The sequence below is a fragment of the Pseudophryne corroboree genome, chromosome 2, assembly GCF_028390025.1.
Source record: "Pseudophryne corroboree isolate aPseCor3 chromosome 2, aPseCor3.hap2, whole genome shotgun sequence".
Lineage (NCBI taxonomy): Eukaryota > Metazoa > Chordata > Amphibia > Anura > Myobatrachidae > Pseudophryne > Pseudophryne corroboree.
This window is the reverse complement of record NC_086445.1, coordinates 161,405,901-161,419,897: the sequence shown is the minus strand read 5'-3', so window position 1 is coordinate 161,419,897 and position 13,997 is coordinate 161,405,901. Positions and strand designations below refer to the sequence as shown.

Here is a 13,997-nt window from a genome sequence, read left to right as displayed (position 1 = left end):
ACTCTAACCCTGTACCTAGATTCACTCCTATGTACCTACATTCACTCCTATCTCTAATACGACCTAGGATGTGTGTTTTATCTATCAGGCTTTTCAGTGATTTCACTTTGGTTAAATGCTATTTTTTTCTATTTTGTCTTAGCTCCCGTATTCATTGACAAGATGTCGAGCGTAAGATTTGAACCCAGGCCAGAGGGCGGTGAAATCAATGGGTGAGTGGTCAGCTAAGATAATGTGTAAGCTGTATTTATTAAGCATTTACACCATTTGCATGTCTTGCACAAAAAAAATGGCATTGTGATCTGCTTGACAGCCTCTGTTCCCTCTTCAGATGACGGGTTAGTGGCCATATGTATAAAATCAGACATGCCAGGAAACTGGAGTAGAAAAAGTGCCCTGTTAGCTTATGAGTGTGCACGGCAGAGGCAATTTTGTGGGCCCAGTCAGTATAAATATTACCCAATAATTAGATAAGCTCTAGTCAGTGTCGGAGTGGGGCAAGAAGGGCCCACTGGGCTGGGTGATGCAGTGGTAGGAGCCCATGTTTAAGGGTGTGGCCACTCTCCAGAGTGGGTGTGGCCAGCAGCCACATAGTCCTGTGCAGTTCAAGTTTACATATGTATAATGTATAATTCTGAGTGCCCAGTCTAGAACCTGATCCCTAGAGGAGGAGGTGGGGCCCACTGGGGGTTTCCCCTATATCCCTGTCCAACACTGGCTCAAGTCATAAATCTGAATCAGAAGAAACATTTTATACACATTTTTTTCTTTAACACATTATTTTATTTGGATTCATTTTCATGGGGGGCTAAATGTAATAGCCTGGGAGCTGCCGGAGGTGCGGGATTTTGTGAAAGTCTGTCTGTGTTTTCAAAGCACCGATCATTTACAAGGTAAAAAAGGTTTTGCTTTTTAAATGATTGCCGCTTTAGAAATACGGACAGACTCGCACAAAGTAGGCTATTATATTTAACCCCTGATCATTGTTCCATAATACTTGCTCATTTACATGTTAGTGCAGGCTTTAGGGTATTCAAACAGTGTTAAGGAGGGCTAGCTGTAGCTAGTGCTCCGGTATCCAGCACTTTGATATAAATTCATTGTTATTGGGTTAGGTGTACTCTGTGCTGCCCTCACTGTGTGTCAGACATTGGGGTATATTCAATTACAGTCGGATCCTTTCCGACAAAAATTGTCGGAAAGGATCCGACAATGCACTATTCAATAATGCCAATCCGACTTTTTTTAACGTCGGATTGACATTCTTGCCGGAACGGATAGACACAGGTGCCCTCACCCCGCGGCTGCAGCAGCGTAGCAGGAGGATGGAGCACCGCCGCTAGACCTCACGTCAGCGTCCACCCGGCTCCAGCAAGCAGGACCTCGCTTGTTGGAGCCGGGTGGACGCTGACGTGAGCGGCAACGCCCCATCCTCCTGCTATACTGCTGCAGCCGCGGGGTTACCTGCTCTCTCCTGCTGCGATGACCCTCTTGGCCGTCCCCGCTCCATCTTCTCTCCCGTGGTGGCGCCCCATCCTCCTGCTACGCTGCTGCAGCCGCGGGGTTCCCTGCTCTCCCTTTCAGCGGGACCAAAACAATAACTTGCAGCAGGAAAATTAACAAGTTGGAGAAGTCAGCAACGCGACAGCTGAAGAACATCTCCAGACGCACTCATTTATGTATACAGCCTGGGTCTTTTTCAAAACATTTTTTGCTTCTTTTCCCCGTCCCCGCTTCCTGTCACCTCACCTTAATCCGACTTTTTAAAAAGTCGGATTGAAGTCGGAAACGGGACCAAAACCTGTAGAATTTGGTCCTGTTTCCAACAGAAGCATGCGGGTCGGTGGCTATTCCGCCGATCTACGTGCTTTCCGACAACTCGAATTCCCCGACTTATCAAGAAAAAAAGCCGGGGATTGAATAGGTGGGAAGCCCTTCCGACCTAAAAGAGTCAAAAACTGACGTCTTTCCGACAAGACGGCAGTTTCCATTGACTGCAGCCAGTGGTTCAGTCATTCTGTGCTGCTGCTTATTCTCCATTCCAGATATGTGTCATAAAAAGACTGTTGTCCAGGGGCGAGTTTGTTGCGGTTAGATCCAGCACATATGGTTCAGGATTTAGCTTCACAGATGTCTGAGTCAGTTAAACTGTCCCCATACAGTATATGCAGAATGTGGTCTTTTTGTTCTAAATGTAAAATGCTTTGAACTTAATGGTGATGGGTCCTTTGAAGTGTTTAATTGTGTTTGGAATCCCCCCCCCCCCCTCCAAATTAATAAAATGACAACAATGGATGGTAGTTATCGGGGGGTATCCAATTAGCCGCAGTATTTATCCACGACTAATGGATTCACTCCTATTGCCCCATAAAAGCAGGTGCAAAGCGCAGCCTATCCGGAGGTTTAATTCACATGCCTCAGGCAGATGAAAAACATAATCCCCAACAAGCGCTGGCTTTTTTCGGGGATGCAAACGCAAAAACAGACACAGGTTTGTCTGAATCTGTATGTTTTCACACGAGAATGGATTCTTCTTGGGTGTCCTAATAGGATTGTCAGAAAAAATGGACGTTTTTCGCACCCACTGATTTTTTAACGATAATTAAATACCCCCCCCCATCAAAGTTCGCTATTGAGACTGAAATTGCAATTTTCTCAAAACTGCTACAGCTGACAATAACATGTGAAGAGCCGCCCAGAAACAGTAAAAGACGCCCTCCACTGCGATCGCAACTCTGCGTATGCATTAGCAGAATTGTGATCCATATGCAAAAACCAAGCACCATCTACAGTTGCAGTTGACCCATGCCTACTCAAAATAATGCAATTGCAATTGCACCAGGCGCCATGTTTTCCTTCACAGTGATGTCGGCTGACGTCAGATGCCCCCGAAAATGGCCATGACATGCCTGCGTTTTCCCAACTACTCCCCACAAACGCCATGTTGCCTCCCACAGACAATCACTTCCTGTCAATCACTTTGCGGTTGCATTTCACTGGGCCTGCGATAACAGAGCAATCGCACTTTGGTCTCCACACACGCGCAATGCGTTCGCAGCGCATGCACATTCTGCTGATAATCGGCTGATTTGCGTTTTTGCAATCTAGCGATCCTTGCTGAATTAGGCCCTATATGTGCATCTCAGACTCAGTCTGCCTCAAAAACTTTCTATTCAGGCAGACTAACCATGTAAAGGATGGTTACAGAATAATGAAGGGCCCAAGTCAGTACTTTTAAAGGGAAAACCTGCTCAATATTCAGTAGACTTACAGTTATAGGGGGTCATTCCGAGTTGATCGCTCGCTAGCAGTTTTTGTCAGCCGTGCAAACGCATTGTCGCCGCCCACTGGGGAGTGTATTTTCGCTTTGCAGGAGTGCGAACGCTTGTGCAGCTGAGTGCCTGCAAAATCTTTTTGTGCAAAACAAGACCAGCCCTGTAGTTACTCTTCGTGTGCGTTAATTCTAACGACGGAGGGACGGCTTTTGACGTCACACACCCGCCCAGCGAACGCCCAGCCACGCCTGCATTTTTTCTGCCACGCCTGCGTTTTTCTAAGCACTCCCTGAAATCGGTCAGTTGACACCCAGAAACGCCCACTTCATGTCAATCTTCCTGCGTTTGGCCGTGCGACAGGAATGTTTGTTAGACTCTGTGCAAACCCACAATGCTCATTGTACCTGTACGACGCGCCTGCGCATTGCGGTGCATACGCAGAAATGCCGATTTTTAGCCTGATCGCTGCGCTGCGAACAACGGCAGCTAGCGATCAACTCGGAATGACCCCCTTAGATGTTTTTATAATGGGTTCAGTGTGTGTGGTGCACACGGGCCCCTAGGTCTGGAAGGCCCATACCACCCACTACACCCGTAGGGTATACTTACTCCTCCGGAGTCCCAACGGTGGCGTATCTGCAGTGCAGGAACAAATCACCTGGAAAATGTCTACCACAGCCATTTCCGAGTGATTTGGAGGTGTCCCTGGGAGCAAGGCACGGGCGCCCTGTTCCCAGAGACCTGCGCATGCGCAGTAGGCTCTGGCTTTAAGCCTGAGCCTACTAGCTGCCGTAGAGGAGGGGGCCCACAACGGAGACTGCACGCAGGGCCCTTCCTCTTTTAAAACACCTCTGCTTATAGTGGTGCCCTTGTACCGTGTCCTTAGCTGCCCCTGTACTTTGTTCAAGCAGCGGAGTAATAATCCATTCCATTGTAAGATCCTCAGTAACTTATTATTGCTGATACAGCTTTTCTGAGATCTCACATCTACTAAAGCAAATGTTATTCTGCAACTGGAACTACACATATAGGGCCCAATTCATGTTCCTACGTAAATGCATACGCAGATGTGCTTTTCTAGGTTACGGAACTGCCCAGGAATCATCGCAAGTGAAGCTGCTACCCAGGAAAGAAGACAGACACCCCCTGGTACCATCACAAAGTCCTACACAATTGCGTACTCATACATAGCACCAACGCAATAACGAGGGACATTGACCCCTAGAGCTGACATCTGGCTACGCAGTCTGGCCTCGGCAGTAGCGACACTGACACCATGTTTCTCTGCATACATGATTGCAGCTGAAGGCAGATACACGCCTTGAAAACGGACATGACACTCCTGCATTTTTTGCAGACATTCCCATGTTAACTCCCCTAAACGGTCCCTTCCTGTCAATCAATCTGTGTAGAAAATGTCAATCGCAAAGGTACATTTGCGCGTGCGTAGTGCGATCGCAGCACATGTGCAGTCTGCTGATAATCGCTCTGTTGTGAAAACAGCATTGCATACAAACATGTGTATGTGGATCTAATTGTGGCTGGTTGGGGAAGTGTGCTGCTGTGTACCTCAGTGTGGTCGCTGTGTGTGCATACTGCACAGCATAGTAACAGAAATAATGCACAACAATAACCAGCATATATTTGCCCAGCATCCCAAGGTGTCAGCATGTTATTCTAATCACTATCCACCATTTCCGCCCAGTGGGCCTCCTTTTCTTTCTTGACTCAATCTTACAGTAAATAATGAGTGGCTATGGATCAAAGGGTCGACAGTCAAAAGATCGACAATGTCTAAGTCAACTACAAACGGTCAACATGCACAAGATCGACATGGTGAAAGGGTCGACAGTCGACAGGTTGACATGGAAATGGTCAACACATGAAAGGTCGACATTAGTTTTTTAATGGGTTTTTTTGGTGTAAAAATGTCCCTTCCAATATGTGGACCTCTAATTAATGCACCACATCTCCTCGCATGTCTTGCTTTACTCGCCATGCTTCAGGCAAGGTGCCTTGCTCCGCTTCACTCGGCACAGGTTACTATTCCCAATCGTAAGCCGCGTGGATGATAAAGTATGAAAAAGTCCTAAAAATGATTTAAAAAATCCCCAAAACTCATGCCAACTATATATATGAGGTGTCGACCATTGTCATGTTGACCACGTCGACCATATGCATGTCGACCATTTGTTGTCGACCTTTTTACTGTAGACCTATTATCTGGATACCATAATAAGTATCTGAGAATATTTTCCATATTCCTCCATAGAACGGGAGAGGTTCAGGTCATAAAGTACTGTATTAATGAATTTATGCCACTATGATATGCTAATGGGCCCTACACACTTAGCGACGTTGACGGGCGATATGAACAATATCATTCAGAAATGAACAATATATCATTCATATCGTTTAGTGTGGATGCACCGACGATGAACGATGCACGTCCCCGCGGTCGCTCATCGTTGGTTTTCCGTCGTTTTTCAGTGCAAGTCCATTTGGACGATAACGATCATCACTCAGATCGATCATCGTCCAAATCGCTGACATCGCTAAATGTGTAGGGCCCTTAAGTTAGAGGGGTAAAAATTAATACTTACAAAGTAGGTTATTACACAGCAGGTTCAGTTATACATGGTTATATCTAGTCTGGGTAAATAGTAATATAAATGAGATAAGCTGAGGAACATGATCATGTGAAATATATTCTTAACTGTTTTACACAATGACCCCAGCAGTTAATGAGACAGTCTTTACACAAGGAAAGTCTTCAAAGAACTCACGTAGACGGTATAAGCAGAGCAAACACTGATTTCTAAGACAAATAGTGATGAAATGTTCAGTATTGACTATAAATACTGATTGGTGTTGACATTCTTTACAATGTTGTTTTTATTTTGTTCAATAGATTTATCTTTTCAGTGTTAGAGGTCCCTAATCCCCTGTGATGCCAACATGGTCAATTTTATAGATTATTAGGAGAATTATACAAATTAACATAAATACTCCCTTCAACTCCAAATGCTGATGTTACATGAATTAGTGTGACCCCAATCCGTCACATGGAACTGGGGTAGTCCTAAACTGGTAGTAGGTTAGTAACTTCAGCTTGTGTTTTTTACCCAGCGCCTTCCCAAAGTACCCACCGAGCCACAAAAATTTCCTTTTAAATAGGGGAAGTGTTCCAAAAACCGTGATATGAGTGTGGACCCTAGAATGAACTAAGTGGACAAGTACGTAACCTTGTGTACATAAAGAAGCATTGGTTGTACGCTGATTTTGGGGATGCGTGTAGCATCCCGACGGGATGCCAGCGGTTATGTGACCGACGCCGGAATCCCAACATCACTCGGGAGACCGGCGCTGGAACACCGACAGTCGACATCCTGAAGGTAAGTATCGGGGTTCCTGTTAGGACGAGACCTCGGTGTGGGTGGGTTAGGATTAGGCACTAGGGGTGGTTAGGGATAAGCACTGCAGCGGGGAGGGAGGGGGGGGTGTAGCTGTAGCCAACACCCGCGGAAGTTTAACCATAGCCAACACCCCCCGATGGTTAGTCCTAGCCGACACCTCTGGAGGGTTAGGGTAGGGGATGGTAAAGGGTAGAGATACTACTTACCCCGTCCTGTGTCGGGATCTTCGGTGCCGGGATGGCGCTGTTGGTCAGGATTACATACCGAACCCAGATTTTGGAGTTATTCATACCCCTTTCAGACCGCCTGAGGCGGGTCGCACACGGGAGCTCACAGGGTGCGACCTGCCACTGCTGTAAGCAACCCGGCATATTTCTGGTTTGGTGACATCAGCGGTGACACGGCAGAGGCGGCACTTGGAGATCACATGATCTCCAAGTGCCGCCCGTCCACACACAGTGAACGGGAAATGGGTCACATTGACCCGGCTCCCGTTCACACCGCACAGCGAACCAAGTTGAACACGTGTTCAACCCTGCTCGCTACCCGAGTTGGAATACGGGGTCGCTTGACCCGGTATTTCAAACCTGGCACCTTTCAGACCACACATGAACACAGGTTATGTGCGCTCATGTGCCAGTAACCGTGTTCATAGCTGGCGGTCTGAAAGGGGTATACTAGTCCCTTAATGGGTTTAGTATAAATGTATAGATGAGCCATCAGTGGTGTAACACCTTTTATTATGTGTTCATATAACGTTTTAGTGGACGATCTATCATCATAGATATACAGATGTGTCCTAATACATCTTGCATCAATTCGCCACGTAGCGGGAGAGGCCTGGCTTGAGCGAGCTACAAGGTCCTGTGCAACTCCGTTAGCCTCGGGTTTCTTTTTTTGCAGAAAATGCATCTTATTCATATCACTATGTGAATAGTACGCAAAATCAGACTCTGCTGATTTAAATGACATGCGGCATGTATATATTTTCTGTGCGTCTGCGGCTGTAACGACATATGAAATGGTACGTTACAGTGTTGCCTAGGAAAGCACTGTAACATACCATTTTGTATGTAGATAAAGCTGTGATTGCACACAGAATATAGGCACGCTGCATATCATTTTAATCAGCATAAACTGCTTGTGCGTCCTATTTGCATTATTTTGCGAGTAACAGGCATTTCAATTAAAAAAGTTGCACGTGGTCCTACTGAGTTATGCCATGTTTACCGTGCAGAGAGGCTAGATGTAAGTGGACACAGCTGTATGGAATGCTTTTTTATTTTTTCAATTTAGGGACCTGACTTAACTCATAGGAACCCTAATGCAACAATCCTTATGATCAAAATAACCACTATGTCCAGACACCAATAACACTTGTGAATGACATGGAACTTGGGAGGGAGATTTATTAAACCTTCTAAAGAGTGTTGGCCATACAGCTAATGAGATTCATCCTTTAATTTTATAGAATGTGCTAGATAAATTACTGTATATCTAGAATTTGATTGGTTGCTTACTGTACTCTTTAGAAGGTATGATATTCTCCCCCTTAGTGTGTTTGTGTACACCCCGGGGTTGCGAGTGTCTATATGGTTAGAGATAAGTATCAGGTGTTCAGTGGCTTAGTGATGGAACCTTTCCCTAAGATGTTTGTTCCCCGTACCTTATTCAATGTAAGGTGTTCAGAGAGGTAGGACAGATTCATACGTAAACAGGAAGGTCATTTAACCACAATCTCTGTGGAGAGTGCTTTTTTGTTTTAATGCAGGAATGTTGGCAAAAAGAAGGTTATCTGGTTATACAACAAAATTCTTTATAGAAACATAGAATTTGACGGCAGATAAGAACCACTTGGCCCATCTAGTCTGCCCCTCTTTTATCCTTTATGTAATTTCAACCCTTTTTGAACCTTAATTCTTTATAGAAACATAGAATTTGACGGCAATAATTTAAAAGACATATAAAAAGGTTTAAATCAAGTTGTGGCAATTCAAAGACAATATATTGGCATTCATTAAAGACTAAACCACTTGACAGCTCACATTACACTAGGTTACTCAATGTGGGCTCCGACCTGGCTCAAGACATTTGTTAATAACTATTCTAATTCGCAATCAATTTAATCACAGATATGCAAGCAGCATTTAATGCAAATATCAAGAAAACAATCATAAAGAATATGATCAAAAAAGATCAAGAAGAGCGATTTGCACAAATTGAGCGAAGCCACTAAGACTATCCTCACTTTACAGTCCTGATCTTCACCGACAAAAGCATTGGAGCTCATAGATCCCAAAGTGGCACAGTTTTGCATTGGGGCTTGAGGATTTAAATGTACTTGTTGCCTAATGGTATGGTACCTCAAAGAAATATAGAATCTGTAAAATAAGAACTGACTCTCTGTACACAGTGTCACTGTAATCCAAATATGCACACAGTCCGTGTAAGAAATGTGCCTTTAGGTTCCAACTTAGCAAAGAGCCTTTCTAGTGATTCCTCAAAGTAACAAGTGTCTCTGTACTGACTGCGCTGTCTATAGACAGGGGTTAACATGTCAAATGACTCTATTTGGCCTCCAGACTCTCTTCTCAATTTAGTAGCTGGGCTGTGTGTGTGTGCCAGATGGAATGGGGTTTAACACTCACCCTCTTGTGGTATAAACGATTATCACTGTCTCAGTAACTCACTCAGACTCTCAGCTGTCCTTCACACCTGTGCCTTTCTCCACACGATATCTGCTGTTTCCTCAAAATGGCCACGGCGTCCACGCCTATGCATAGGCCTGGCTGCGGTGTCTCACACCCGCTCTCATAACTTTCTGGCAAGCACCCTGCTGCTTTAGCGCTGCAGCATGTCTCACAACTGCCTTGTGTGACCACCCAACTCTCCCGTTCACTGCTCTGCTCCCCACACGTCTTCTCTCTGCAATGGCTCCATCTTAACAACCCCCGTGACCATTGCTTCCCACAAGGCTCTACTTGCTCCAGAGTCTCCATCCAATCAAATCTTGCCACCTCACTGCTAGAACATGTGGCTGGGCTCTGATCCACTCTGTTAACTCTCGCTGTGCCGGTAAAATGTCTTTAAGGTTAGCAAACACTGGTTTTCACAATTTACACCTTTTTTTGGGGCCACATTTGGCAGATATTTGTTAGCACTAGCAGTTTGCCCCAGGCAGCTCTAGGCTACTGTGCACTTTTAATTCACGATACAAAATGAATTCTGTACCTTTATTTGCTGTTGTAATAAATACTTGGGATGGGAAGTAATGAAATATTTATATTCCAGACACAATGGTAGGGTAAGCGGATTATGATGAAATTGGCTCTGGTGAGTGTGTTTGGCTGTCTCTGTGCAGTAGTTGGGAGAATTGATTGTAATGTGCACTGGGGCATTGACTGATAGGCCTGAATAAAGCTTGTATAATGCTGCAGTCTATATCGCTGCTATATAATACATGTATATGTTTAAACAATAGGTTTCGTAAAAATGAGGAGAAAGTGCAGATTGATGATGGGAAGAATGAAACTGAGGAACCACCAACATGGAACAAGTAAGTGCTACATGATGACAGCACACGAGCAGTGTTGGCTGTAAATTAGGAAATTGTGGCTGTGTGATGTTCCACTGTAAAATTGCCCCAGGACAGCCCCATTTACTGTGGTGCCCCATTGTTAAATTGCCCTGAGACAGCTCTGGTCTGTGAACAGAGTACGGCTGTATTGGGAGACATTTGCTGCTGCCTGTTGCTTGTAGCTTGCACTGCTGCCCTATAATGAGAGACATTGGTGGTCGTGTGAGCACAGCTAGCGCGTGGGATGATTCAGGACACTCTCTCACGTGCCTGCTCTGGACTAGCTCGTGACCCTGGCGGGAAGCATCTGGGGACCACAAGGGAGCATATAATTAGGCGAGGGTGTGGACCGTTAGAGAGGTGGCCCTGGAGGTGTGCTTGCAGGTGGAGCTGATCAGCCGGACTCACATAGTAAGGAGGCGGGTCCTGAAGCACTAGGGGCCAGCAGTGGGGTGGATCTCTCTCCATAGAGTACAGCCCGGGGCCAGCATCAAACCCTCCAGAGGGCAGGCAGGGGGTGGCAGCTGCGGAAACAGGCCAGCAGAAACAAGGGAGCAGCTGACAGTCTGTGAGAGAAGTCTGTCCTGACAGATACTGCAGCCTATGCAGGACTGTGAGTGTACAACATGTAATGCCTAGCCACACAGCACAAATATAGGAAGCAGTACCATATTCTACTTGTCCAAGCACATACCAGCAGTAACATTATTTAAGTTTCGGAGGATAGAGACAGTAGCCAAGTTCAGGGTTGGTCTGGCCCACAGGGGTACAGGGGAAACCACCGGTGGGCCCCACAGCCTGGGGGCCCACCTCCTCCTCTATGGATCAGGTCCCGACTGTGCACTTGAATTGTACATTATACATATTATCTACAGTGCATTGCAGTCATTAATCTGGTACATTATCCATGCACTAGCAGTATTTACTATATATATTTATCATGTGGCCCATACCATGTTAGCCAAGCCTCTGTGGTAGCTGGCCACACCCCTAAGCATGGGCCTTTACCTCTGCATTACCCCGGTGGGCCCTCCATGCCCCAGTCCGACACTGGCCAAGTCGTATATAGGAAGGGAGATAGAATAAAAGTTAAGCAGCCGATCTATTGCTGCATTAGCTGTCCTAGGGATCGGAACTAATTCCAAGAAAATCCAGGAGAGCATAATAAAACATGTCTCCGAAACTTTCGGCAGATAGCCCTACCTACTGATTAAGGAACTCGTGAAATCAACTTTATTTCAGTCAGCACGGTACCCGGGGAGTTCCTCACTTGTCCCTGTACTCCCATTCGATACCTGACAAAGGTCCTTACTGGAGAGGTAAAACATTACACACCTGCAACCTAAACCATAATGAGGAGCTCACTTAGCACCCCAGACTTCGACTAGTAAGAGTGACACACCAGTTCCTGCGATATAGTATACCCCAAATTACCCGGTTCACCACATTATATATAGTACAGCGCCAGAGGTGGCTGCATCTACATAGAGTTAAGCTGAAGTACTTACAGCTATTAGAGCACTACCAACAAATCCTTATAGTAATGTCCGCATGTAGCCTGACAGGGCTAAGAGACGTAGTAATACGCAGCAGTACAGCAGCAAAGGTAGCTCAGGGAAGCTGGCTGGACAATAGGTTTCCTGCAGTCCCTACTCCCTCGAAGGATGGTCAGAGGATAACGTGAGGAGCTGTATATAACCAGTAAAATAGGAGTAACCAGTGCTGTGCGAGAATATACCCTCTTCCGCTCAAACTAGCCGACAGTATTCTGTGCGATTTAGCAGACATTTAAATACTACAAAAGTCTACACTCCCGCAGGGAATTACAGTAATCTGGGATATATTAGCTGAAATTAGTCCCTTCATTCATTGTACTGCCAGTGGAATTACTGCAAGGAAGGACTAGCTGCACAAGTAAAGACCCCATGCCATTTCGCAAATAACTTCGTAGTTAGCGATCGACCAGGGAAATTACTCAAACACAGTTATATGTAGTTTCACTAGTGGAGACTGAACCGGAATAACCTCTAATACGCGCCAACGGTATCCTTCTCAGCTGAACAGTGTTAAATTGAGCTCATTGGGGAACATTTTAGGTAAAAGGTAGAGAAGGTGATTAAGGGAAATTGTTTTAGTACTTGCATGCATATCCTGAACAGGAAAGCCTGGTTGGTAACTAATGTTAACAATCCACATTACATTGTTACAAAAGTCTTGTATTTCTGGTAATTTGTAACCACTCAATTTAGTAACTTTAATAAGATACCAGGGTGGTAAATGTGTTCAGCATAACTGTGATACTTATTTAAGAATAAGTTTATTATTTTCTGGTACTAAGTTCTTATTTCTCTTGGAGATTGTATACTGTTTAATAAACTATAGTTCTGGTATAAGGTGTCACTTTGGGAGACGAACATCCTGTTAAATAAAGATTGCAATTGTCCTGAATGATGTGATTATCCTTGTCTCCCCGTGAGGAGCTAGAGTACCGGAAAACACAGGAAATACTATAGTCGGGTAACTGAAACCCTAGCCAGGTACTTACCACCATGCAGTATTAACATACTTACCTGAGTATAACAGCTGAACATTACCGTTCTATTTGCTCTACATAGGGGACATGTTTGTGAAGGAGGGATGACTGGAGACAATTATGTAGATTTGAAAGTACTCTAATTAGTAAGGTCTCAGGTTCCTCTGACACACGTCAGCTGTAAAATCCCCAGTCTCAGGGTATAAGAACTGAAAAGACTTATTTGGAGCCATGTAAAGCAAAATACAGGATCACTTCAAAGAAGTGGTCATAGGTGTTTGCTTATAGATGTGTTTTACTTACTACTGTATAGCAACTGTAGGAGATGTACAAAAGCTCCACTCACAGCCCCTTAGATTTGGGTTTAGCTCTGTCCTGACCATCCCACTCTACAAACACTTATTTTTTCTATGATTAGTTCCATCGGATGACGTTGTAATTATATAGAAGCATAGGGGGCTATGCAATTAGCTCTGATCATTTCGGAGCTAATGAATTCGCCCCACTGATTATTCAATTAGGGCCGATTTCGACCGCTTTAAAGGCATTTTTGCCAATGCCTTTTCACTTTGTTTTTGAAGTGAAAAGGCAATATCGAAAAAGGCTTCAAAATCGGCGAAAAAATGGCCTGCAAGACGCAAGCCAATCCACGTGTTTTCTGCCCCTGCCGCATTTTTCGCCTAGGTGAAAATCTGGCCCTGCTATTTCATAGGGCGAATCCCCATTTGCTCCAAAAATAGCGAAAAGCTCATTTTTTTTGCCTAGGCGAAAATAATGGCGCTAATTCCATACCCCCCATAGGGATACATTTACTAAGGTGGGAATATTTTAGAGCTGGTGATGTTGCTTATAGCAACCAATCAGATTCTTCTTAACATTTGTCTACCTGCTTCTAGAAGATAATAGATAGAATCTGATTGGTTGCTATGAGCAACATCGCCAGTTCTAAAAAAACTCACACCTTAGTAAATTTACCCCTATTTATGTGTATGACTATTGTCCTAATCCAGACCCTGGGGTAAATTTACTAAGATTCGTATTTTCCCGTTTCAGGTCAAAGTTCAATCACGAATGACATCGAAAGTGTAAAACTGCAACTTTTTGAATTGATTACGACTAATTTACTAAGCTGTCGTATTCGGGTTTTTCTTTTGTTCCGATGTCGATGTCATTCGTGGTTTTTTTTCTATTTTTAC

The 13,997-nt window shown here is 44.8% G+C and overlaps 1 protein-coding gene across 9 annotated transcripts in view; it reads left to right on the top strand.

Annotated features, from left to right (window-relative positions):
- The window catches only part of LOC135005292 (phosphatidylinositol 3,4,5-trisphosphate 3-phosphatase TPTE2-like), a 295,357-nt gene that overhangs the window by 190,843 nt on the left and 90,517 nt on the right, over positions 1-13,997 (top strand). For all 9 annotated transcript variants that reach the window (XM_063951927.1, XM_063951919.1, XM_063951920.1 and 6 more), the window contains 2 exons: positions 143-212; positions 10,173-10,247. In XM_063951927.1, the coding sequence (XP_063807997.1) occupies positions 163-212; positions 10,173-10,247 (125 nt within the window). In that variant the 5' untranslated portion in view covers positions 143-162. The remainder of the gene's footprint in view (positions 1-142; positions 213-10,172; positions 10,248-13,997) is intronic.